This window comes from Haliotis cracherodii, unplaced genomic scaffold, assembly GCF_022045235.1.
Source record: "Haliotis cracherodii isolate W230 unplaced genomic scaffold, xgHalCrac1.p SCAF_5, whole genome shotgun sequence".
Lineage (NCBI taxonomy): Eukaryota > Metazoa > Mollusca > Gastropoda > Lepetellida > Haliotidae > Haliotis > Haliotis cracherodii.
In genome coordinates, this window is record NW_027266308.1 from 11,122,567 (window position 1) to 11,150,509 (window position 27,943).

General features: G+C 37.2%; 1 protein-coding gene across 1 annotated transcript; it reads right to left on the reverse strand.

Annotated features, from left to right (window-relative positions):
* Positions 1–1,925: 1,925 nt before the first annotated feature.
* Positions 1,926–27,942, reverse strand: LOC139444076 (visual system homeobox 2-like). The gene is made up of 5 exons (XM_071224985.1): positions 27,513–27,942; positions 16,836–16,920; positions 12,939–13,062; positions 5,081–5,261; positions 1,926–2,209 (listed from the first exon to the last, which is right to left on the reverse strand). The coding sequence occupies exons 1-5, from the start codon at positions 27,940–27,942 to the stop codon at positions 1,926–1,928; spliced, it is 1,104 nt and encodes a 367-aa protein (XP_071081086.1).
* Position 27,943: the final 1 nt, after the last annotated feature.

Consider the following 27,943-nt stretch of genomic DNA (forward strand, 5'->3'; position numbering starts at 1 on the left):
GTAAAATCAAAAATTATTTCTGAGGGATTCTTTGACGAAGAACTTGAAATCATACGCGCATTCTGATTGGTTTGTCGTATTTTCGCACATAACATTCATCGACAGGGAGACGAGTCTTCTTGCAGGTTACGGAAAGGGACGAGTGGTGACGAATGATTTTGAACGAAGATCAATTCACGCCATAGATTATATTGACACACAATCAACCAAATCGCACATTGTGACCACCCAATCCTCATAATAGTCGGATCTGGTGCCAAGCATTGGAAATGAAGACCTTCCTCCTTGGAATACCATAAGTAGCTTGAGAAGTTATCTGTTTGGTTTCTCTGTAACCAATCTAAAAATGTAAACGTTTTTTCAAACAAAAATAAAACAAACACAAATAAACTACATTGTATTTCAAAATAGTTTACTTTCTGATATACATGTTACATAGCACCAACAGTACACAGGGTGACAGCCTCAACTATCAACCACGAGATTCAGTGCAGACATTTGTCACACCCAGAGGTACAAGCCAGTGCTAGAATACACATACTTGTTAAGGGACTCTTACTGACCAGTGCTCACAGTCTAGTAAATAACTATTTCATGAGCAAAGACAATTGCTAACTTAAAGCTTGATTACTTGACAAGAGTGCCGATTCTTATTAACATTGGTATGTACAGGCATGTACACAGATGCATAGGCGAAACTATAGTGGTTCTACAAACGTCATGAACATGCGGAGATATCAAGGTCACACCTACAACATACTTGTGTTATCTAAAATTCGTTTCTATGTGACGAATTGGATAAGTGACGCCAGGCTGGTTTAAGTTTAAGGTTTCAAAATGACTAAAATTAAAATTATAATCAAAATTATAAAATCAAAATGTTCCTTGATGTTTTTGTGTTGGACAGAACGAGTCATGGTGCTGACTAAGTCTCTTATTACGTAAAATGTTTTTGATACTTTGAAGAGGGGGGTTGTGTAGGCAAGTGGTTTTTAGTGTTCGCTTGTCACACCGAAGGCTCTGGTTCGATTCCATACAAGGTACATCGTGTGAAGCCCATTTGTGACGATTTTGCTGATTTTGTGATATTGCTGGAATATTGCTATAAGCGCCGTACAACACAACCCACTCACTCCAAAAACGGGAATCGATCTTAAAGCATGAACACATCGCTGGGCTATTCAAATCTGTTATTTGACACATTGTGAAGCATTTATGCAATAAATAAATTAATCATCCAAAGGCCATATTAGATGGAGATAAACATGGTTGAAATTATGGTCACCTTACTTTGAGATGAGGTACAAGTTCCATACCTTTCATCGGGCCTCTGAACGCTGGGATAGCCTAATGGTTTAGATGACACGCAGATGACCCGGGTTCGATTTCTATGTGTACAATATATGAATACAATGAATGGCTTCTCCCGGTGTGATATTGCTGAAATATGACTCAAACTCCCTACTCAGTCAAACCAACTGAGACATCTACGAGTCGTCTTTAAACATTACATGATAACTGGGAAATATTGTTCGCACAGCCCCCACATCACGTGACACACTTAACGGGATATGCCTATGAAATAGAACAGTACAGCACAGATAACGTCTTGGAAAATGACAAGATTGAGCAAATTATTACCATTTCACTTGTCATATATGGGCTCATCTTTAACACACAACATACGTCTATAATAAGATTACAAATAATAAACAACACAACATTTTCTCATTCACACAACAATTGAGCCTCACTCGACTTTGCTAAAACTGCTAATTAGCATAGTTCGTAAAAATGAGTCTGGGCGGATATACGAGAGATCACCGCAAGCACTGCTTACGTCAACATTTTGTGTGCACACGTCACTGACTCGTCATCATTTCATGTGCACAAGTCGTTAACAAGTCATCACTTTGGTGCACAAGTCACTGACTCGGCCGTGTAAGGTCATTTGAGTTCGACATGTTATTTTGGAAATTATTTTTATTTTCGTTCGTGACATTTTTTCTGTCAATTTTGGGCGTTCCATCCTTGTTAATGGCTTGAAGCATTCTTGCACTATGCTCTTGGGCCTTCGCTCGCAGAGCTGCTATACTTTCAGACTTGAGTTCATCCTTGTCCTTCGGTTTGCCGTCGTTGCTGTCCATCGTTGTGTCGTCCTCCGCTTCCTTCATCTTCTGTGCAGCTTCCAGAGATTTCTTGTGCATACCTACAAGAATAATACTTCATATAAATCTCGATGCATCACATGAGAAAATACAGTCTTGATAAAATGGGAGCGTCATAATCACAGGGGGGGGTGGAATGGGGTTTAACGTCGCGTCCAAGATTATTGCACTTATATAGCGACGTGCATGTACGTGTGTGTGTTTGTGTGTGTGTGTGTGGGGGGGGGGGGGGGGGGGGGCTGCTTGTAATAGTCCGGACTGATGCCGATTTATAGTTTTAGCTCACTGAGATACCATGTCGCAGTTTAACATGAATACCACACTCAGACACAGTATACTGACTCCGAGCCGACCAGTCCTTGTTTTAGCCCCTTAATGCCGAACGCCAAACAGGGTAACAACAAGTACCATCTTTTAACGTCTTTTGGTATGACGCGGTCGGGGATCGAACCCCGGACCTTCCGCTCTCCGGGCGGACGCTCTACCTCTAGACCACAGAGGCGATCAAAATCACATTGACCTACATTTACGAATCATTGTGAATTGCAACGGTGGAACTGGTTGTTCTGGAATGGCAATTGTCATGAAGAAATTTTAAAGTGTATATTCTACAAACGTGAATACGTCAGCAATATTATAGCTATACAACGAAGGCGTGTAAATAAATCTGGACCAGACAATCCAGTGACAGCTCGATGAACGATCCACTCCGTCTGGGCATGGTGAACGTTTACCCACCCGAAAGAAGAAAGCTCTGCGATAAAAATGGGGACTTACTCTGTCCTGGAATCCCCACAAAGAACAGCAAGTGCTTTTCAAGAATATACAGTAATAGGATGAAGTCAAACGCTCATATTCCGTCTCATTTTTATTTTCAAACCATATTCATGATAATTCATATTTCATAATTCGTATTTACAGCACGGCCGATGTATAAATGATCAATCGAGGGAGGGAAATGATCGCTAAACTGAGGCAAAAGAAATACGCCCACTTTCGTGGTAGCAAAAATATGATATAAACAAGAAATGGTTATTCGATAGTGATGTTTTGGATACTTGTATAATAGTTTTTACTTTTGCGGTGATTCGGCTACAGTTTTCGGAAATACTTCCGCCCGTATCCCCCCTCCAAAAGTATATAATTATGTATGTATTGCCGCTCAACCAATTTAATTTTACTAATTTTGAAGAAGGATACGGGCGTAAGTCTTACCCCGCGCTCAGCCCCGTAATGTTTGTATTTTGGGGTCAAATCCAATTTTCAATTGTATACTTTTTTGCCGGCGATTTACCTCATTATACTGTAGCAGAGGGACGGGTTGCAAAGGCAAAAGGTTCAAATACCAACAACCAAAGACTCATGAGCAGGTGTATATATGAAAATGTTCTGTGAAAAATACACGAAATATTCCTTTGTGAGACCGACAAACACAGCCTTCGTAAACAAACTAAGATGTCGGGATTCCTTACATAATACTATTAGGATTAATCCCCCATTATCTCCATCAAAGACAGATCTGCACTGATCGGGGGATTGCTGTGAGGAATTTAAACAATTATCTCACACAGCTTATCACATCGGAACCTTAATCCTATTAATCTATAGCAGAATCAAAGTATGTTTGAACTTTATGTGCTTTAAGATTGCATACCATCCTGTCATTCCAGACAGATAGCGATATCGCCCAGATTAACAAATATGAATATAATATAATATGCCAAAGACAGGGAATAACCGATTACAAGCCAAACATAGTTAAAAGAGCGCTGGAAATTATATGAATGGATCACTGAAAATCGGTGATGACACCAGGTGATCGCGAAAAGGGTGAGTATGTACTACCCTACCTTGTAACCCCCGTCACTCACACAATTTACATAAAAAAAGTAATAGTTTGTTTTTTGATGACGTCGCACAGCAGTACTATACTATACGGCCTAAAAAAACACGTTTTGACCAGACTATCAAGTGATTGCCCAGACGATACAGAGACCCGAAACGCATTTACTGAATTTGTTGAAACTAAAAACATGTTAATTTTGAATTACACTTGCTGTGTACAAGGGAAGAGATTCAGCTGCATAAACGTAAAGACTGGTTTGATGTTTGACGCCGCACTCAGCAATATTCCAGCTACATAGAATTTTTGATGTCTCGGCCCAAACACCTCCTTTGTAATAGACTCGTCACTGGTATGGAGTCCTTTGTATACATGTAACTTACTAAGAAGCTAAAGGTTGTTTAAGAAAGTCTATAGCACAGAAAAATACGTGAAATACCCTTTCAACCGTGCTCAGAGAAGCTCTCCAGCTAAAATCAGATGCGGAGTGGCGCCTTTAAAGATAGAGACTGGACGTTACTCAAACATACCACCAGAAGAGAGATGTTGCTTTAATTGTACAAACCAGGTGGAGACAGGATATGTTTTACTTATCTGCCCTTTAGACGTGAGGACTGATCTTCTTAATCGCTGTAGTTTTAAATTTAATGATTTTAATAATTACTCTTAAAGTGAAAAGTTTACACAGATTTTATCAAACGTTGATCATATTTCTTGCGAGGCCAAAACTTGCCATAAAATTTTAGCAAAGCGACGAACCAATTGATATCATTGGTGTATATGTATGTATATGTATATATCTTATCGCTGTGTATTACTGTATGTTTTAATGACATATTGTCTCCCGCAAGTCGTCTAGCAACTGGTTGTAGAATTTTATGTTTATACTTCTTTTGATATATTGTAAGTGTATTCTACGAGTGAATAAACTCTGTCTGTCTGTCTGTCTGTCTGTAACAGTAAACGTCCGGAGTAACGGGATTCGGAGTAAAGGGCTTACACTGTATATAGTTGATGTGACTACAACCAACTCAACGCTGCCAACTCAACATGACGGCTGTATACTCACCGAGAAGCCAAGGGGCGCATGATTTATCAATTCCGTCCTCTGCAGAATCAACAATGGATTCCGGAAGCGGAAGTGCATGTCTGACCATAGCTCCGTACAGACCGTACTCTGCCATGATGCTGCTCTTTCCCCATGTCTTTTCCGTTTTGCGCCACTTGGCCCGTCGATTTTGAAACCATACCTGAAAAAAAGAATTATGAAGATATTACATCTATTCGTGAATTATTATTCTGAAACGTCTTGACCGCCTCAAATCGTGACTATGCTCCGCGTGTACTATATGTTCCCGTGTTTTGTCAGGTAAACAATTCACTTGCCTCTGCATGTGTTTGTGCCAGGTCCTATCCAGATCTAGATTAAGTGTTTAGTGCCAATTCTGTATCTATGAAATCTGATGTTATATTGATAAAGAATAATAAATATTATCTTGGCGGATCCCACCCCAAATGAATGAATGAATGAATGAATGAATGAATGAATGAATGAATGAATGAATGAATGAATGATTTGTGGTTGTACAACTTGCCCCCTTTAAGTATTCATCCATTAAAATAAAAAGTATTCCCATAGTCCACTCCTACCCAAATTTCAACTACTAGTTGAAGAAAACATTTTGAAACTAAAACTGTCACACCATCTTTTTATTCAAGCAGGTATTCCGAAACAGACAATCAGTATAATTGCCATTTATTATTAGTATTAGTATTAGTAGTATGACTACTAGCGTTGTTTTAAAATCATTGCATCAAGCGAACAAATCCACTTAATCGCTCTCTTTTATTGTAACTCATTGTAGCGTCATTTGAATTTTAAAATAATCTTAGGACAGTTTTTAAAATGAATGCACCATTTCACGTATACAAACAGTTCAAACCGTTCAACACTATAATAAGACATGACAATAGCGATCTCCTACAGGTAAAATCACTGTGTTCCTCTACAGCTTGTATTGAATTTCCTTCCTTGTATGTTTCCGTATTAGTCGACAACGTTAGTGCAAATAATCTTGTAATCAATGTCAATGGTCGAGGATTATCTCTAATTAGGAACCTAAACTATTACATTAGCCAAGAAAATGTCATTAAATCTGAAGACCAACCGCTATCCTAGCGGCGTCGACAAGGCACGGTGCAGACCAGCGGGGATGCTGGTGCCGGGTGTAAAATTTCAAATTAATATGGTTGTGACGAGAGTAAAATCAATATGCCAACATGGCCGCCGAGAATTGGGCGAGATATCGTCATTGGATGCTCTAGCTGATGAACAAAGACATTGTCGTGATTTAATTAGGATAAGCGATGGCCACATATCTAATTTAGTAAATTACCTCGGTATTGGTGGCGGTTCGGGCAATCTCTCTACCAGTAATAGGGTCTAAAGGCCGAGTTTGGACGCTTCGGTGATCCCGCTTGATCGAGATAATTGTTCCTAACGGGTTACAAGGTCAGACGTTTGCCGTAATGTTTCGCTAGCGCGGTCGAGTCAATGGGAGAAAAGTTTTATCAAAGCCAGCTGACTGAATCGTGCGATTATCATTTGTGACGGAATACACCATAATTGCAATTGGGGGATAATGGTTAACACTGTAGACGCTTGACGATGGAGCATTAGCACAGGAGGGGCGCGGGACTTGATAAGTTTGTTATGAAAAGCCCCCGTGTTTTGACAGGGTTAAGAGTGAGAAACCCGGCCGCCTTGTAAGCATACTATGCGAATAGTGAAAGAGAACTGTGTGCGGTAGTAGGTCTATAGTGAACCGTTATGTATTCAAGTCAAGGAATATATGTCGGGCTGAAACGGTACTTTGGTATTAACATTGACGCCCTGCTACTGATATTGGTTGCTGACTTTTGACATTTCTTTCAGAGGCATTAAGAAGTTGGAGTACTAAGTAAGGATAAGATATATGGATGAACAATAATTATTCTAATTGTAATAAAGAAGTTGTTCATCACTATATCTTATCCATACTTACATATTAACACTAAAGTGCAATAGTTACATAAAATGTTCACTCAACAGGAATATTTAAACATGATAAAACGATGGATTTAATTTGGCCCGTCAAACTATGATATATGTGATGTACAAATTACGCATTTCATTTTTGGGGGGTAACTAAGGATTTTGTGATGTTTTCTGAATATTTATGTCAAATGATTGTCAGACTCGAAGGAATCATGATATGGACAGTTGCGTGGTTAAACGTTTAGAAACATCACAAATACATAAACAAGTAAAAAACATTCTATTTCTGTGCACAATCTGTGAATGCGTCTGCACTTGCACGGTAAGTTCACTGACTGACCCAAGGCTACCGTGTCAGATTGACTGACACGGGGCTACCGAGTTAGACTTCAAACGGACAAACTATTTCAGTTAAAGGGACGTGTAATATTTTCCGACAAAATATCTTCCAAGTCGCTGAGTTTATGGTCCAAAATGAAAGTAAATGGCTCGTTTTGCTGTCTGTGTCGGAAAATGTTGCTTTTCTTATGAACCATTTTTATCCAAAGTGATTTATACGTTAACACCACATGTATTAATAATTTCTGTCTAATAATGAATAATACGAACATCCTACCGTCAATCTTGATTACTGCGCGTCAGTAAGTAACGCATACATGTAAACTTTCAGATCAACAACAACTTTTGTAACTTTACGAGCAAGAAAGGACATATTTCTTTCGGAGAATACTTTAAAGAACAAGAAAGCCGCTCGGAATTGCAATTAACGTGCCTTGATGTAAAGCCGTGTAATGTGATTATTATGAATATTTTTGAAATACTATAGATCTCTATTTCGTCATAAAAACAGATAGAGTATGATCGATTAAAAACAAGTAAGTCAAATGCAGAATGAAAGTAGATTTGCTTCGAATACTATAATAGAATAGTATAAAGGTGATATGGTGTAAACAAATTGTTTTGTGTAGTTACTTTTGGGACCCAGGTCTAAATAGTATACAGTCTTACATTAACACAGTGAGTGAGGTAAGATTTAACGTCACATCAGCAATATTTCAGCCACATCGTGACGACACATTTATATAATGAGAAGGGGAAACGTTTTAATTCTATTTAATGATTGGGCCTTCGTCTAACATATAGTATTATGGTATAAAAAGGCATAGTATGTTAACATGATAAGGTTTTGGTTTCACACAAAACATGTCTATGTTTTACTATTTTGTTCCTAATGGGTCTGGAGATTATTGCACTGTCCTCTGTGTGTGTGTGTGTGTGTGTGTGTGTGTGTGCAAATGCCATAGTTTAACTTGAATACCCCACTCAGACACAGTATATTGAGTCAGAGCCGACTAGTCCTTTTTTAGCCCTTTAATGCCGAGCACCAGGCAGGGTAACAATAAGTACCATCCTTATAACGCATTTTGGTATGACGCCCGACCTTCCGCTCTCCGGTCAGACGCTCTATCCACTACACCGAGGGAGCGGCCTTACTAAGTAACCGTTCATATGAAATCTTATGATGTATTAGGAAAGGTTATGGCACACGTGATGCGTCAAATACCAGGATGTAATATCGATCAAACAAAGACACGTCAGCTACAAAGTCATAAATATCATATATATTTAATGCATGATGCAGTATGTAGTTAATGCTTGATGTATGTAGTCAAAGCACGAATTTGTATGTCCTTAATGCATGATATAGTAGATAGTCAATGCATGATGTGTGTAGTCAATGCATGATGTAGTATGTAGTCAATGCATGATGTAGTGTATAGTTAATGCACGATGTATGTAGTCAATGCATAATGTATGTAGTCAATGCATGATGTAGTGTATAGTTAATGCATGATGTAGTGTATAGTTAATGCTTGATGTATGTAGTCAAAGCACGAATTTGTATGTCCTTAATGCATGATGTAGTAGATAGTCAATGCATGATGTGTGTGTAGTCAATGCATGATGTAGTATGTAGTCAATGCATGATGTAGTGTATAGTTAATGCTTGATATATGTAGTCAATGCATGATGTAGTGTATAGTTAATGCACGATGTATGTAGTCAATGCATAATGTATGTAGTCAATGCATGATGTAGTGTATAGTTAATGCACGATGTATGTAGTCAATGCATAATGTATGTAGTCAATGCATGATGTAGTGTATAGTTAATGCACGATGTATGTAGTCAATGCATAATGTATGTAGTCAATGCATGATGTAGTGTATAGTTAATGCATGATGTAGTGTATAGTTAATGCATGATGTATGTAGTCAATGCATGGTGTATAGTATGGTCAATGCATGATGTATGTAGTCAATGCATGATGTAGTATGTAGTCAATGCATCATAATGCATGATGTAGTATATATTTATTGCATGACGTAGTCAATGCATGATGTAGTATGTTGTCAATGCATGATGTATTTAGTCGATGTATGATGTAGAATATAGTTAAAGCATGATGTAGTATGTAGTCAATGCATAATGTATGTAGTCAATGCGCGATGTAGTATGTAGCCAATGCATGATGCATGTAGCCAATGCATGATGTATGTAGTCAATGCATGATGTATGTAGTCAATGCATGATGTATGCAGTTAATGTATGATGTATGTAGTCAATGCATGATGTATGTAGTCAATGCATGATGTATGTAGTCAATGCATGATGTATGCAGTTAATGCATGATGCATGTAGCCAATGCATGATGTATGTCGTTAATGCATGATGTATGTAGTCAATGTGTGATTTTATATTCCTGGTGAAATATTCAACAGTTGTGGTAGCTGACGTCGTGGTGGGAACGATGCGGAACCAAGCCGTAGGAAGCCGTGTTTCAAATGACTTTAACAATAACAGTTGTAAAAACATGTGTCGTTTTCGTATATCAAATTATGAGTGTTTTATAAACCCAGTGCCCCCTGGCATTCCAGCCCACTTAGAACCCAATAAAAAGCCAATAACATTAACCCCGACCGAGAACCATCTTTCCTAACATCTCAAGGAAAACGTTCGTCTAAATTGGCTGTTATGTGCAAGAAAAATATATTCTGTGGCACAAAAAACAAAGTCTCTTAGCATCGCGCCCCCCTTTGCCTTGAGAGAGTGCGGCAACATTTTGAGAGAAAACAGACGAAAACACGTGCTTCGGATAACTACCGGGAATTCGGAATCTAGGCTGAGATAGGATTAATGTTATAAAAGAAATCTTTGATGTGTGTTGCCTGTGCAAGACGCTCAGTGCTGACCAGCCGAGCCCCACGCGGGTTCGTTTATTTTGATATGGCAAATAAAGCGATTAGCTGAGGTGCTTTCTAGACGCTTAAACGTCTAGTGTGACGACTAGACGGGATCTAGTTGTTGGCTTGAGATTTGTGGCACACCCGAGAAGATGCGTGATAGAAATGGACCCGCGCCTCTTCATCAAGCCATCTTTTACACCTCGCTTTATCATGTATTAATTTGTTTTTATTTCCCCCCCGCCTCAGCTTGCCATTTTTTGTGAAAGCTTTATGGAAAATACTGACTACGTATTGTTGAATCCCAACAGGGAATATTCATGGAGACAGGGGAGTGATGATTCCGGGGCGTTGATCACCGTGGGTGTAGGGTTGTATTACGAAACTGGCTTTAATTGTGTGTTTAAGATGACTGATAATTTAATCTACAACTGAAATACGCGGCACCTAACTCAACACTACTGCAATTAACGATTTTTTAAAACTTTTATCATATTAATAATGCGCTTTATTGTTTATACCAATCACGAAATATTTTCTTCCGGAATTCCTCAAATGAAGTGATATACTCCCCTGGTAGTCGAGAAGGGAGTTTGAATGAAGGCTGATCCGTTGAGCGGCGTATTGTACGTACACGTGTCTCCTTTGGGTCTTTCGCTTTATAAGAGACATATTATTGTTATGATGATGATGATGATGATGATGATACGTGTCTCCTTTGGGTCTTGCGCTTTATAAGAGACATATTGTTATTGTTATTGTTATGATGATGATGATGATGATGATGATGATGATGATTTTTAGGAGGAGACAAAACGATTAACAAGGGAATAAAACTATTATCTTCGAGCGAAAGAATCCATTACTTATAACGATACAACCTTAAAAAAAACAGTGCCAGAACATCAAACCGAATCAAGTTCGATAAATTTTGAAATACTTCCTGACACATTTTGTTAATGGGTCGGCTTTCTTAAACAGCGTACGTTACTGCTAAGCCAACGTAAAACAAACGTTAAAATATGTTTGGCCGTTTAAGCTCATTCTCCTTTGTTTTTTATGGTAAATTCCCTCTGGGATAACTTCTTCTAACTTTACATGGTACCGTGAAGAATACTCGCCAGGTGGCGCTTCATGTAACCGGAAGTATATGTCATACAGGCTGCAGATGTGAGAACGAGGCTCCCTGCAGGGTCAACGAGTCTCAGTCGTATTACACAACATAAATAAACATGGGCAATAAGCTCTCCTAATTTCATAACGGTTTTGTCCTACTTCCAAATGTCCACACAGGTGCGCCCATGATGTGCACCGGAGCTCCACTCACGGGAACTACAGTTGTATTTTCTATAATAAAAAACGACCCAAACCTCTCATCATGGCAGCCAACCGACTTTGGATATGTTTGTAAATATTTATTCTTAAATATTTCGCATATTTTCATGTTTGATAAGAAAACATTCCATTATAAAAATATCTAGCACTTAAGACTCAAGCAGAATACACTATCAATAATGTATGACGTCATAATTACGTCACAATTCGTGCCAGCGATGCTCTCACACCTGTGATTGACATGGATGTTAATAGCACTATCTTTCACGTAGACAATTCTGCTAGTATCTCCCAGCTGTGGTGTGTTTTGATAAGTCACGTGAGTGCGCTACTGCCACCACCACCTCACGGGGATTCCCCGATCTATTGCACAGTTGTAATCAACATGTACGCTGTCGTGTATAACTTGAACACTGTGGCAACGCAATTCCAATATTAAAAGATTTTGAAATTAATAATTACGATATTAGTCTTTTCTGAATTGATACTTGAATTTATAATTTAGTATTTAATATTGCACAAATTGTAGTAGGGTTGACATTGTTTACGTGACCTAATAGGCAATCATCCTTGTCGTGTAAGTAAACGGACTCAATTATTGCTTTAATAACAATTTTTTAGACATTTTAAACTTTTTTTTTGTTTGCTAGCTGAAACAATTATTCGATAAATACTACATAAATAGATGTGTGGAAATTTAATTTTCATAGCGTGTCGAACGTTTGATGGAAAAGATTGAAAAAAGTATTCAGAAGGACATTCTTCCCGACTCTCGGTATTATATAATTGTGTGTGACGGATGTTTTGAATTTGTCGCTTCGATTTTGGTTGAAATATTTATTCATATGTGGTCAATGTAGGTTTATTCCCATATCAAATGTTAAAACCTGAAAAAATATGCTCAATGACAACAATATATAATCTATATATGATATGATAAACATCAAGAGGGTCATGAGGAAAATGGAATCTATCATATTCATCATTGGTTGTATAGAATATCTAATTCACTCCATGTTTCTTCAAACATTGTAGGGGCGGTGGGGTAGCCTAGTGGTTAAAGCGTTCGCTTCTCACGCCGAAGGCCCGGGTTCGATTCCCAACATGGGTACAATGTGTGAAGCCCATTTCTGGTGTCCCCCGCCGTGATATTGCTGGAATAATGCTAAAACGGCGTAAAAACATACTCACTCAAACGGGATTGTGTTTTACATTCCAATAGATAGAGTCATAAATAAGGAGCGGTGCGATAAGGGCAAGTGTCAGGCGTAAACAGTGCCCGAGAGATCTCGATAGAAAGCGCGACTTACCTGTATTCTATCCTCGGGTAGATCTATCTTGAGGGCGAGTAACTCCCTCGCGTACAGATCTGGATAGTGGGCGTCTTTGAAGGCTTTCTCAAGCTCCTCCAGTTGGTAACTGGTGAATATTGTCCTGAACCAAAACATCGAAAATTTGATTAATTGAAACGTATTTGATAAACATGGTTCAAGTATAACCACCTTTAATGTAAGTACTATCAACATCGCCATTAACATCGTACCGCCACTAATAATGACGCCTACACTAACAATTGCACTAGAATTTACTATTTACACGAATCCTAATTCTAGTGTGTATTTACCCCAAACACGAGTATTTTTACACCCACCATCAATTTATATTGGCCATAATTTTAAACTACTGATTTTAACATTTGCACCAATAATAAAATTAGCTTCTATAATATTAATAACACAAACGTTTGTATAGTTTACATTTTAATTTACGCTGGTTCTAACTCAATAATTTACATTAATTCTAGAAATTACATTAACTTTAATATTTACCTCGTAACTACCATACAAATTCAGAGACAAAATTGGCATCTCAAACTTGTATTTGACGTTTGAATAGAGACCACATTATGTTAATACTTCTAAAACTTTCACCAATATTATCCAAAGACTCTCTGATTAAAGTTTTAAGGAAATATCGGAATGGCAGATCGCACGTCCATTTAATGTTCTTGTGTGGCGTTTCAGTAATCCACGTAATTGACCGCTAATGGCGGTTTCTGCAACTAACCATATGTCACCGAGCAGGAAACACGTGATCAACACGTAAGGTTTCCTCGGACAAGGGTCAAACAACACTTTAGCAGACCACACGTGTCACCCGGACACCTTCACGTGCCACCAGGGTGATAATCGCCGCTAACATGAAGCTAATCTCCAAACTTGGGGTTTATTGTGAATAATCTGGTCCCACAGCGGAAGTTATCATTGTCACGTGCCACGATTCGGCGCAGTGGGGATTCTCTGCGGTCCTGTCAGCTTGACTTGATAAACAAACGAATTGTTAACAAAGTATTTAAACACAAGCTTGGTGCTGTCAACGGGGCTATTTTGGCGTCGAATCTTTCACACTTTTAAAACTACATTGAGCCTTGTTTCTGATTTCTTTTTTCACAAGGGCCAATTTTGTATTTACACCATGCTAATTAGTCTAACTATTGAATATTGGCCTATGCAGTGTCTTCAGTTGATTTTATATTGTAAAATTGATGTTAAATTAACCAAACTAAAATAAATGTATTATTAGGTAGTGAGTCTTTGGGTTCTCAATGATTGCTCTTCTTTGACACAGAAAAGCTGGACGTCATGAAAATCGTATTCATCAGTTCCCGAACAATGTTATAACCTCAACATGAATCAATATAACTAGTATATACAAATACTTAATTATTGTTTACATTAATAAGTCCTACAACATAATTAATTAAACCAAAAATTGTTAAAATTGCCTAAAAAATAATTTACATTAAATCGTTATGTTCTAAACATATATTACAATGCAAATTACTTCCAAACAGATCCAAGATATCAAATCCTTATTCCAGACACAAAATATGCATATGGAACAAAAGGCCTAAACCAAAACCTGTTCAGGAATATCAAGTTTTCATTAAAATTTCTTTCTACTAAAGGTCTGCGTGTGGTGTGTAGTGAATCCTCGTTAAAAGAGGTCGCCTGTGTGACCCTACGCTTACGTCACTAGCCCCCCAGCAAAGTCGCCTTGTTCAGTGTCGAAATACATCATTTTTTCCTGTCCAATAGCGAGTATATGTCAATTATAGAAGCAAGGCTAAGTGCACGGAGTCCTTGGAAACCTAGCGGTAAATTCGGCTAATTTGAACGTCAGATACTGCCTGAGACATCTTTGATCATTCTGGCATGCTGCCAACGTTGAAGTCGGCGTAGGGCCGACTATACACTCGCGGGCGTAGGGATCCGAGTCGGTCGTCGAAGAACAACTAATTAGGGAGCGCCCGGTCAAACGAGCGGAACTTGATATCATTAATTAAAGTTTGGACAATAAGGACTCCCAGTAATCACAAGTCAAAAAGACTAATTGTCTTCCATGAAACGCCCGTGATCGCTAATATTTGTCTTTTAATTTGACGGGAAATCGATACCCTCCCCGGAAACTGTTTATTTCCGAAGAAACGTTGATGAAGCATAAAGACGTTTTGGGGTGTACATTATCCTATTAGCGAGGACATCTCCACTGGGGCCGGTGACAGTGACAGATACAACGTCGTTGCAATTAGTGACGTCACGTCATCAGTCACGTGTCTTCATTGCCTGCGACGTCACGTGACGTCGTTGTCAGACAAGATGGCGTGCGAGATAAGACATTAGTGTTAGGAGACATAGGTCAAATTATCTCATTTGTTATAGGATTACTAGTTGACAGTTGTGACTGACAGGGGATTTTAATTAACTTGTAATTGGTTGTTTAAGCGAATTAATGTGATGGGGGATCAGAGGCTTTTTCACAAGCATATTGCACAGGCGATCGTTTTTGGAAATAATGGAATAGTGTTTCAACGATATGGAATATCAGTTCGTGTTTCTTTTCAAGGTTATCAGTTGGATAGATTCAAGCAGCTTAACAGAAAACGTCAACTTAGCACATCGACAGAACGGCGTCAGCTAATTCATAAAGAATAATGCATCGATTATCAGCTGGCAAACTCTTTTTGTTCCGCCAAGGAAAGGATAGATGCTCTGTTATGTCATAGCAGTGGTGTAGTCGATCTATGATGGATTATCAGCTGGCAAACTCTTTGTTCCGCCAACGAAACGATGGATGTTCTCTAATGTCATAGCAGTGGTGCAGTCGATCTAAGACGGCCTGTAAATAATAGTCTGGCGCAAACTAGATGTTGATAGCATGAACACCAACTACCACAATCCTATAGTCACATAACTACCGAACCTCAACTATGACAAGCTTTGGGTTATCAGAAATGTTTGTTTGTTTGTTGCTTAACCCCGCACTCAGCAATATCCCAGCTGTATGACGGCGGCTTGTAAATAATCGAGTCTGGACCAGACAATACAGTGATTGACATCATGAGCATCAATCTACGCAATTGGGTTACGATGACATGCATGAACCAGTCAGCGAGCCTGACAGCAAAGTGGTTGCTGAAGACCTGTTCTACCTGTTTAATATTAAATACGATGACACGGAAATACTCAGTGAAAGACTTTCCCCTCGGCAATATATTAATGTATCACACGTAATATATACCGAACTATCAAATAACCTTACTAAATGTTCCAACAAATAGTGTCTACTATACTTCAAAAACTACATACCAGATGCATAGTATCGAATTTATAGTATCGAATTCAAGAAAAGGATGACTGCACTACGAGTGTTCGGGACATTATTTCTTGAGATGGTGTTTCGAGAAAATGACTTGAAAAGGAGTAAAAAGATGTTTACTGAATAGTTGTCACTTTTTACAATAAAACATTATGATTGTAATGATGCTAAATCTTCATCTAAATAACGGATTTAGATTACGGTCATGTAGTCATAATATTTTGGATCGATTTTCGGATGCCATTAGAGTTATCTCTGGAATAATATGAAGAATAACTGTTATCTTTTTCTCCTATTAAATATATATAGACGCATATTTATATTTAAAGAATATTTGTATATATATGCGGTGTTGTGTTACACGGGCCATATGTCCTGTCATTGTATGCTTTTTGTGCAAATATTCACACTTGCATTTCAGAATGTGTGCCCCTTGAATAAAATAATCTTCTTCCTTCTTCTTTCATTTCTCGGTTATTCCCGCTTTATTTTCACCCCACCTCCCACCCCTGCTCGACCTGCCCCGCCCTCATCTCACCCACACTCACCTGTGCCTCCGCCGTTTCTTTTGTTTTTTGCCACACATGCTGGCTTCTTGTGCTTTCTCCTGTTGTACGCATGCTTGGCGGGACACTACAAACAAACAAAAACATAAATATTTGTTTAGCCCACGTGCCAAGGCCGAATTAGACAAATATTTCATATACCCGCTGGGAAAACTTAAGTCGTAGTTGACCCCCTGTGCGCCTGCGTGATAAGGTCATATCCGGGTCATCAAGGTCGATAGCCATTGTTTTTAAATGACCTGCTCCTCCCAGGCGCTGCAATATCTGGGAGAAACGTGATGTTTAATCTGGTTGAAGATGTATTGAGTACGTGTTGGACTATCGGGCACAACAGTATCATGGAAAACCCCAATGGCGATAGTGACTTATGAATAATTGATTGTTTTCAAATGATTGTTCTCAGAATGTTGGATTTTCAAAGATATAATTCATTAGATTTAATAAGGAAGTGTGGCTGCTGAAACCTTTTGATTTCTAACACTAATTGAATCAGAGCTTGGTGTAAAGTTTCAAGGCAGTATTTGTATGTGGCTTTGGCCTTTTTAATCACATGTTTAATGGTGTTATTATTACCGTTGCGTTGGAGAGACGTTGTATGAATATCTAAAATAAATACAGTTTCTGGTCGTGTGAAAACACAATACTCTTTTGCTGTGAAGAATTTATATTTTTCCGAACACAAGTTGGACGAAAATAAATTTATGTCACATTCGGCTGATCCTGAATAAAAAGATCTTAGTATGTTCATACGTTACACGTTTAGACTATTAATTGTAGAGATATCCCGACATAGGTACAATAAGTGAAGGCAAGTGTTGGTATTTCCGTCACGATTTACATTGATGCCACAAACACCGACGTTAACTCACTCCCTATATTATTAAACAAGACGTTAATAACATCGTTATTTGAACTTATAACGAAGTAGTGTAGTTAAAGTCATTTACATCACTGATCAAGTGTTGGTTGGTAGCAAAGAATAGGTCTACAAATTTGTCGTTAATAGAACGGGGAATCAAACAACTATATACGGTGAGATGACGACTACACCATGTTTAATCCTGGGCACTGAGGACATAATTTCGTATTATCCGGATTCATCTTATGCGGATTGTCTGTCTCGTTACTTGCGTAGGGCTGGGTAATCGCCCGCTACACAGAATCCCCATCTTCCCAAGGCAAGAGCGTAAACTGACTTTACAAGTCCAAATTCCACCCTTGCCGAACTAGGCTGGAATTCCTGGGTTCGATCGTGGCTATTACGAGTTATGTCCATTCTATGCCTCTCTCATGTGGACCAATCAGATTCCACCTCTCGCATCACATGCATTTGCTTTAAACAAAATGGTGGCGCCCAGTCAAGACGATCTGATCGACCATCAAGATATATTTTGTGATAAAACGGTTCTTGCTTCTCGAAGAACATCAAATCACGTGAACACCTTGATTAATAACATGAAAAAATTTGGAAAATATCAGTTGACAACGAGTTGGCGATGCACATGCATTGCAAATCCTGCAATCGACCGAACTCTGCATGACAGTTTACGAACCGGATTTCGTTTTCGGTGCGCGATTATGATTGGACTATGCATAGACTCGTTAGTCCAGCCAAATTGTAACTCCATTAATCCCAGCCTAGTTCGGCAAGGGTGAAAACTGGACTTTTATAGTCATATAACTCCCTTGCCTCGTGAAGATGCAGAATCCCGTGATTCATAAAGACATGTATGTGTCCTTTTTGTGTTGTTGGTAGACGAAGAGCACGTATTACTAAGATGTCCTAACTATGAAACCGAAAGAGAAAAACTGTTAAGAAAATGTTGCGATGTAGAAGACGATTTCAAGAATTTCGATGATCCGAGAAAAGCCAGTTTTATCCTGTGTTCCCAAGATGTGATATATTTAAGTGCCAAAACCTGCTTTAGCATTTTATCTAAAAGATATGATTGCCTTTATTCTTAATTCATGGTTTTACTTTTATATGCGCTGTAGTGTATGTACCTTTTACTTATATTTTAATATGCTCTTTTTATGAAAAGTCTCTTGAAACCCTATATTGGGTGGCTCGTTACATTTTATACTTGTATACTTTTACATATGATATGTATTTGAGATATACATTTTTGTATTTTAAAAGTATGTATAAATCATTGTAACGAGGTGAGACTATAATAAACTGTCTGTCTGCGTTTGATAAAAGCGGAATCATACAACGGACTCTGCTTTTAGTGATATCTTGTGATTATGGAAATGATTTTGTCGCTTTTAGTATTACATAATTAGTTTTTCGTTTGAAACGAACAAGATAATCATGACGCCATTGTTATGTTGATACCACCCCATTATAACGACACCGTACGGTACACCATTTTATAACAGTTAGCTATGTAAACATAAATAAACTGCCGGGTAAAAGAACCTGTACACCCATGTTTAATGGTGGCTAAAAATGAAACAAACAAGAAATGTTTTTTTGATGGTGATGTATTTGATACAAGTGTCATAGTTGTGTTTTGGACATCAAGTCTGCAGTGTTTCGGTGACTATTTTCATTCATCCTAGTAATATTTTCATAACGTTTGTAATTTTATGGTCAAATTCACTTTTATATGTATATTTTCTTTCGTCCGGCAGGTTAATCTACTTAAATATAATTAATGTGGATCTTTACAATACAAAGTTTAACATATTCATCCCATCTTAATAAAACACGAAACATAGCGATGTGTATATGAAAATACATTCTTCATGGTTACATAAATAAATAAATAAATAAAATTACTATTGCATATAGTATTGAAAAGGAACATTTCATATAAGTCTAGTTCAGTTTTAAACACTCGCATCAAACATGCAGACATCCCTAAAATCAATACAACCCCAAGTTACAAAAAGTGTCTCCGAACCCAAAAACTTCATTAGCCGTCCTCATTAAAATCAAAATCTGAAATCTCAATCCACGTCAAAGGCGTCAGTACAGGTGGCTTAGTACCTGTCTAAATTGACTAACAAAATGTCAGACTGTTCATCAAAGCCCCGTGCCCCCCGGTCACCCCCCTTGCCCCTCCCACACCCTCCTGTTCCTCGGGAGCTGACTTTCATTGTGACGGATGACATGCCGTCCCTAACGAAGACGGTTTTCAACATTCAACGAGGTGTCGGCTCCCCTTTCCTAGTCCTTAAGAAGCTCTTAAAAGCTTTTCAACGTCTCTAGCACCTTTCTTAAGAGACCCCGAAGTTTGCTCCCTTAATTAAGCTGTTTCATTGTCCATGCATCCGTCGTTGTCAACGCTTTTCTTGTTATATTAACTGTAGCAGTACCATGTCCCGTAGAGTTAATTAAGGGCCGCTGCAAACCGTTTGCCACCCCTGAATGTCTTCCGCTTGGGCTACCGTCTTCTTGTACCGCCTGAGAATGGTCTGGTTTGGCTAATGATGGTATCTTAACCTATAATTGGAGTCGTGGGTAGTACAGCATCAGATCTATACACGAGGTGGTTTAAATCGCTATGCTTGAACTGAATAGTAAACGGTTACCGAGAAAATCTGCTGTAAACGGTTTTTCTTTGATTGGTAACGTGTAATTTTCGTTATTGGTTCAGTTTACTTAAAGTGGGTGTGTAATTTACTCCAACTGAAAGTGGTTAGAATACAATCATATAATTGTGTATAGTCCTACCCAGCGCGGGGGAAGTTTATCCCTTTTAACAATTAGAAAACATTATAGGCTGTTTGTATATTTTAAACGTCATTAACTTGAAAGGATGGGAGTTTATGTACATTATGTAAACACGGACCTATATAGGTTATGTAAATAGTGCCGATGAAACATGTAACATGATTTTGATTTTAGACATATTTTGTTCGAAAAGACCAATGGATCGATTAAAAGTTCAATTGTCTTCTCCAATATACATACGTTTCATTGCTAAGCATTACATGATAGGAAAAAAGAAGAAGAAAAACGGGAAAAAAAATCACCAAAATGACAACCAATTAAAGAAAATCTGTTATTTAGTCCAATACAATTTAATTGAAGTTTTCTTTTCAGGAAAGCATGCTTATTGAACATGTGTAAATAAACGACATATTACTCAACGATGTGCAAATATTCAAATCAATAAGGTAGAGAATTTATGGATGTCAACTTCTTTATTATGAGGTTCATCACCTGATGAAGGAGTAAGCATATACTCCGAAACGCCGTGTTCCTCATAATAAAGAAGTTGACATCCATAATTTACTTCCTCATGTGTAATACTTCTAATGCCTTTCAAAGACTTGATTCAAATCGATGTTTATTATTTCTATCCAATCATAAATGGTTTTATAGAACAGCATTTTGTTTCATCACAAAAAGCTCACAAAATGTTTTTTTTACAAACAATAACATTCTCTAGTTGAACCTTAAACAAATAATATCAACCCAGATATGTGAACTCGGTCTGCAAAGGCTAATGTATTGTCAAATACATATTCGATTTAAAGTTATTTCTATATGCAACTCCCGCAAAGTGGATTCCTAATAAAGCTATCAAGCTCCATGAATTACCCCCATTTCAAACTCCCAACACAAATATGAGTATTACGTGTTCCAACTGAATGAACGGCGATGTCCTTGGACTATCGACTTCGCCTAAAAAGCTAATTTACCTGACACATACACAATGGGAAACACACCTCTGATTTGCGAGGAAAACACCCCCGGCTACGCAGGTGAAAGCTTCTATACTGTCTATTATGACTGGGTTTCGTCTATACAGTGATACAACTGCTAATACACGCGCGTAATAGGTGTACGCCGTGGATACATTTTCACAGCTAGGGCGAGAAGATTTGGCAGGAAGCTAATTGAAGGAGTTTCCGTCCTGATTGTGTTGGCACTGATTGTGAACACACACACTTCTATGGTACTGTCAGGCACCAGTGGTTGCAATATGGCAAATGGAACGCGTCATGCGTAAAACTTGGTGATATAATAATTCGTAATATGGCAATGTTCAGCCTCTGATAACAATGGGACAACCACAATGCTTCTCACAGTTTCAGCTAAAAGAATACATTTAACTTATATGAATTATCTAATCATATAACAAGCCTACTAATTTCGTTGAATGATTTATTTGTAAATTAAACCGACATAACCCTTTCCAGAATCATAAAACATATTTGACGAAAAAGCGTCCATTGTACTTTTCCGACTATATCATGTTATGCATGTTTTTATGAATCACTATCAAATATTAATGATACTAGGTGATTGCGAGTTTCAAAGTAAAGAATTTAAATGAAGAAAAAATTCAACCCTTTCCTTTGGATATATGTACACTTTTTGATTACTTGTACTGTTTTATCACCATTATATTAAAACAAACTTGCAATTAAAAACTTACAAATTTAATTCATAACCATTTAAAAAGAATCGTTATAATTTGTTAACACGAACTGTATACCTTGTAGCTTTATATACTTTTTGAAACGTTTCGCTGTCAGATTTTTTCAAATTGTGTATTATATTAAATATGACTGATATTAAATGAAATGAAGGCCTGGGTTGAAGAAGAGAAATCAATCATTATTTCATAACGAAGTCATTAGAAAAGTCTCAGCCACGTAATAAGGAATCTTAATCGATTTTGGATGTAGCTTGTTAAAACATAATCATCTTATTATTTCTTCTGGTATTATTCCGTAAAGGCATAATGTTTAGTTCCTGTTTCGTGATAAGCTGTTTCAAGTTTTCAGGACATTTTCAAATTAGTTGTGTTTAATCGTAAATATTCGTTTGTTCGAGAAAGAAAATGTTAAACAGAGATAAAGGGAAAACGAAAGTTTGATTTTGTAAAGATATTTTATGTTTTATGCCACAGATTTGTTGTGGTTCTGTTTGACCAGTTGTCTTTTGTCAGACTGCGATTTCCGTTTGTTAACAGTGCTTATTATTGTGTGAGAATATCATATTCCTTTGACACGTCTGTAAGCATACATGGCAAGGAAATCAACGAAGATATTGAAAAATACGACAATGATTCTGTGTTAAACTGACAACAATTAATCACAGGTGGCGAAATCTGTAAAACCTAGCAATTCCGCCAAGTGCAATTGCTATCCTAGAACACATAAAAAAACATTGTCATTTCCACAAATTATTTAGATTTACTTCAGAAATGTCACAGTGACACATCTGTATACCTGGGATCTTATTTAGAGAAAGGAAATTAAATAGGTAATAACACATGATAGGGTTTACATGTATTAAGCCGCGGTTGAGTACTCGTGGAACAAGACGCATATAAGATCGGAAAGCTGGAAACGTTTTACTGCAATCATTCAGAAGAGATCGCACCTGTTGAGCTACAATAAACTAACATACTTAACAATAGCCAGCCTTTTATGTTGACATGAAAAATCTAAGCCATTCACGACACCATAGCGACACCAGTTTACGGCACACGAACCGGCCTCGGTCATGCGCGGACGTGGGTATTTGTTCAGTGGATTATTTGATAAAGTTTGACAAGGTTCTTCATAAACTAATCACATTTAAGTCACTAGTCGAGTGACACTAAAGAGGGATGTTGACATAAAGGGAGACAATTGGCCAAATATTTATCTTAACGATTAGAGAAAGCTCGTGACTGGGGCAATATGGCCGTCATCAAAGAACGTTCAATGAAGGAATGTAGATTTATCTCGATACCTCGTGCTTTGCGTGCAGAATTTGGTGTCATTATTTAATCACTTGTGAGTAAATGTGATTCTGCATTCTTCTTACCTAACGACCATCTTTTATAAATACTGTGTACACAACTCTATATTTGTTCGACAAATTTTAAGTGCAAGTTAAACAATATATAACGACTTTCACATCAGCAGGTGTGCGGTTCCATCAGCTTCACGATAATTGTTTGAAATATTTCCGGTTACCCAGTATATATACTCTGGGTTTCAACATACAACTATGTTCTTCAAATTCAACATATATGAAATTCTAAGATGTTATCGCAGTAATAAATTTATCAATATATTACCATCTAGTAAAAACGAACTTTATCGGAAATAAAGTTACAATATTCTTATTTTGTTTGGTTTCTTATTGCAAATAAAACCCGTTATGATATACATCTCATTTAGAAAGAATCAAACTTAAAGAACATCAAACTGATACCGTATCTATTAATGTTTAAATGTATATTTATCAATTGCGTATAAATAATGTTTCCTAATTCTCCCTATCATTGTGACAATCAAACTAAAAACAATCTATGTTTAACTTTACTTTACCACTTTATTAGGTATATATATTTCTCCCATTCTGAAATGGACAAGACCTATTGGTGGTTGTAACACTACCTCTCCCCTCCTCCTCCTCTGTTATCGACAAGCCTAGTTGATGCCTCATTTCTCGTACTCGCATCAACAGCTGATCGTGTTTATTTTCTTCACTTGACTTTTTCCCCTGTTTTATTTATTTTGCACACTTGTTAAATTGAAGTAGGAAAATAAATTAGCAAAAATGTAAACCCTCCCTTTACCCGTTGCCGATATGACGAGACACACAAGACGCGTGTTTGAACATTAAATGTTTTGGGGAAGAAGGAATGTAGAAATTCCATAACTTTAATTCTTATGGATTATGATATTTTTGTGGAATGTCCAGGTTTGTGGAATACATTCATTGCTTGAAATGGACATGTGAAATTGACATCTGTGTAGGCTTAAGGAATCAACCATGCGGAAGTCTTGTTGTAATTAGTGCAAATGGAAATTCGCGTGCATATTTGTAAAAATATAAGTTTTCTAAATATTGCAATTACGGAATAATACTTGCTAAAAGTTTTAAACATTGAAAGAAAAATATGCCGTGATCATTGATGTGTTGGTCATGTACTGATATAGCCTGTTTTACAATACTTGGACACGCGCTTAATGTCACTTGCCCAGTTTAAACTATCATTAGTTACATGAAGCATGGAAATACAAGAAACCGTCTTTTAATACATGAAAAACACATTTAGTACGGACAAAATACACAATATATTAACCTAACAACAAAACAACAATCGTATGCAACAATCATCCATTACAGATCAAAGATATGAACACTAACATGGGAAATATACAATATTCATACCAAACCATAACTCTTTAGAATTTCTCTCACGATTTGTAGAAATAAAACATGAACATGTTTTTTTCAAACAGATTTACTGAGTTTCAAACTTGGCGAAATTCTCACGAAGTGGAATCCCACTTGTTGTGTGAGAACCTGATGTAGTGGGATTCTAATCCCAGTTTTGACATGATTTTCTCAATATTGTGAAATGCGAGCCATCTTGGAGGAATATTTCAACCTTGTCCTAAGCTTGCCAAAATACATACCACCTCCTCTCCACTAAGGGGTCTTAGAGACGGGCCATATACGTGGTCAATGTGTTTGTTTTGACATTGCACGCTTGATTCCCGTGGGACTTGCAGATATTTTATTATGAAAACTACGAGAAACAGTGAGACGGAAGAGTTTTTATTTTCATTTCAGTTATTGTTGTGGGGATATAAGATATCTGATTTATTGGGAATATTGTTTTTAATTTAAAGCAGAAGGAAAATATTGTTATTTTCGAGAAAAAGTTTTTGTTGATTTATAAAGAGAGGAGAGCCTGATAATGTAAATGGGAATGTTCTCGGGAACACCTGGTATCCACTATTGGATAGAGATTCAAACACATACTTATGATATTGTCAGAATCGTACAAAGGACTCTGCTAATTGCAGATACTTCTTTTGGGGACGATTATGGGAAGGGTTTTGTCGCGTTTAGTTTTTTACATGTGTCAGGATGAATTATAAATTCTTAATCTATTATACCGAAAAACGTGAAACAAATCACAATATAATAAAACAAGAAAAGCAATTTCTTCGGAAAATAAATAGTTATTTGATATTACATCTATCTTAACGTGTTACATCAGATAATACTGATAGGAATAACCTTATCAATAAGTCAAATTAAAAAAAAGTACATCTGTACGCAATAACTGAGCTATTTTAAGAATATATTTATAACTTCTACTTTAAACTAATAAAAAGTAACTAAATACCATCCTGTTTAAATACAGATAAATAATTGAAAATCCCAATTATATAACGAAACAATGGGATAATACAGAGAAAATATTTCTGTTAAAAAGTATTTTGTACAAATCAGTTTATTTTATTCTCATTTCACTTTATACTGTTTACTGAAACACAGGAGTACACATCAAATAACCACGTTTACAAATATGCTTGTTAAAAGAACATTTACTGACATTTGATCACTTCACGCCCATATTGAAGTGATGGTCGGTGGATTTACCGTGATATTGTAAAATGATATCCCCAAAATGTTTTCAGACAAAATATGAGTATCTTGGATTATTTTGAGAAGAAATTTGCAAGTCTGATGGGAGAGATATTTCTGGGGCGTAATGATAGGCGAGATGGGTTTCAGCAAGGAAGAGGAAAAGTGGGGGACCCGAGTCTCAAGACAAACATACATGGTCTATACCGAATCATTTAAGTTTAAAATACATCAGAAAAAGTCGAAGTATTCATATGTTGATTATCACTGCAACAGGGTGCTGGTCGAATTTCGCAGTACATTTGTGTATGTTTCTGCTAAATAAGATTCTATTTAATTTACATGCAGGCGAGACTATCTTGTTATAATGTTTGTTCTTCGTCATTTCTGGAAAATATTTGCACACACACTATATATTTCGAAGGCTACCAATTATTTGTTACTTGATTCAGTGTCACGTATCAACTTAAAACGAAACATAATTTACGGAAAAGCATTTAAACTAATCATTCTGATGGCGATATTAGTATGTTTCGCTTTTAATGCATTGTATGTATGGGATGTTTCATAATTTAAACATGTTTGTCTTTATAGTTTAGAGGTGAAAAGAACTATTTATTATCTAGCAGAGTCATTTATTGTTCAAATAACGCATTAGAACACTGTCGTTTCGAAGAACCAACCTATATACCCAAGAATACATTGAGTTTAGACGGTTTTAAGTAAAGACATCAAAAGTTATCCTTGATTTTGATCACCGGCAAATCTAATATGGTTTTGCTCCTCTAAAATAAGGTGTTTTCCATCTTTAGAAATATACAACTTTGTCATGTACCCCGTGATCAACCTGGATGCCTGTTTTAACCGAATGTTTTAATAAAATGCAGGCCATGATAAAATGAATTGGTTGATAGGCATTTCTCAGAATGTTGAATCCACAATGCGCGGGTAATTTTGTCATGACAATGTAGACACAATATGGATAGCAACTTCTTTATTTTAAAAATAAATAAAGTGTTAAATCAAGAAATTTAATAAGAAAATAAAGAAGGTGTTATCAATAAATTGTGTCTACTTTGTCATGATAAAATCACCTGCTCATTTTTGATTCAACAATCTAAGGATTGCCATTTTTTGCTTTCAATGAAGAACCAGAATAGTTTAAAAAACTTGCTTTGGTTCCTTAACGTGTAATAACTACCAGAGACCCTTAACCACTCATTTAGGTATAAGTAGTAACGTAACAGCACAACGTCATGTTGTGAAATTTAAAATGATAAACTCGGCTTTTTTTGAGATTATGAATTTCTTACCTTCTTCTTGTTGATTTTGCTTGAATGGAAAGTCATCGTTGACCCGTGACACCCCCGAAAACCGGGATGCAGTTATATTTGGAGGTGGGGGACCCTGAGAAAGATCAAACCGCCAAGGACAAAATGTGGACGTCGCCGGCTGCTGTTGCTCTCTGAAAAATTGCGCCGTCGAGTTGTCCGTCGGCATTGACGTCGAGGAATTAAGACTAGAAAAGTACATTCCTGCAAGTCCCGATGGACCCATAGATGTATGGTCCACAAGATCTGGACTCGAATTTTGGCGACAAGAAGGATTTAGTCCAAGGATTTCCTGGATGGCAAAAGAAGGTCTTTGCTGAGAGTACATCGGACTAAAATGTCCACCGGTAGAATAATGATTCTGGAACGTCGGCATTTGTGCTGGACCGGAGTTAAGAATCCCGTTCATCATG

Excerpts from the sequence above, each read along its gene's own strand:
- LOC139444076 (XM_071224985.1), bottom strand. The coding sequence starts at position 27,942 with ATGATGAACGGGATTCTTAACTCCGGTCCAGCACAAATGCCGACGTTC. Across the intron at positions 16,921-27,512 it reads GCAAAATCAACAAGAAGAAG|TGTCCCGCCAAGCATGCGTA; the intron begins GTAAGAAATTCA and ends GTTTGTTTGTAG. Across the intron at positions 2,210-5,080 it reads ATGCGCCCCTTGGCTTCTCG|GTATGCACAAGAAATCTCTG; the intron begins GTGAGTATACAG and ends TTATTCTTGTAG.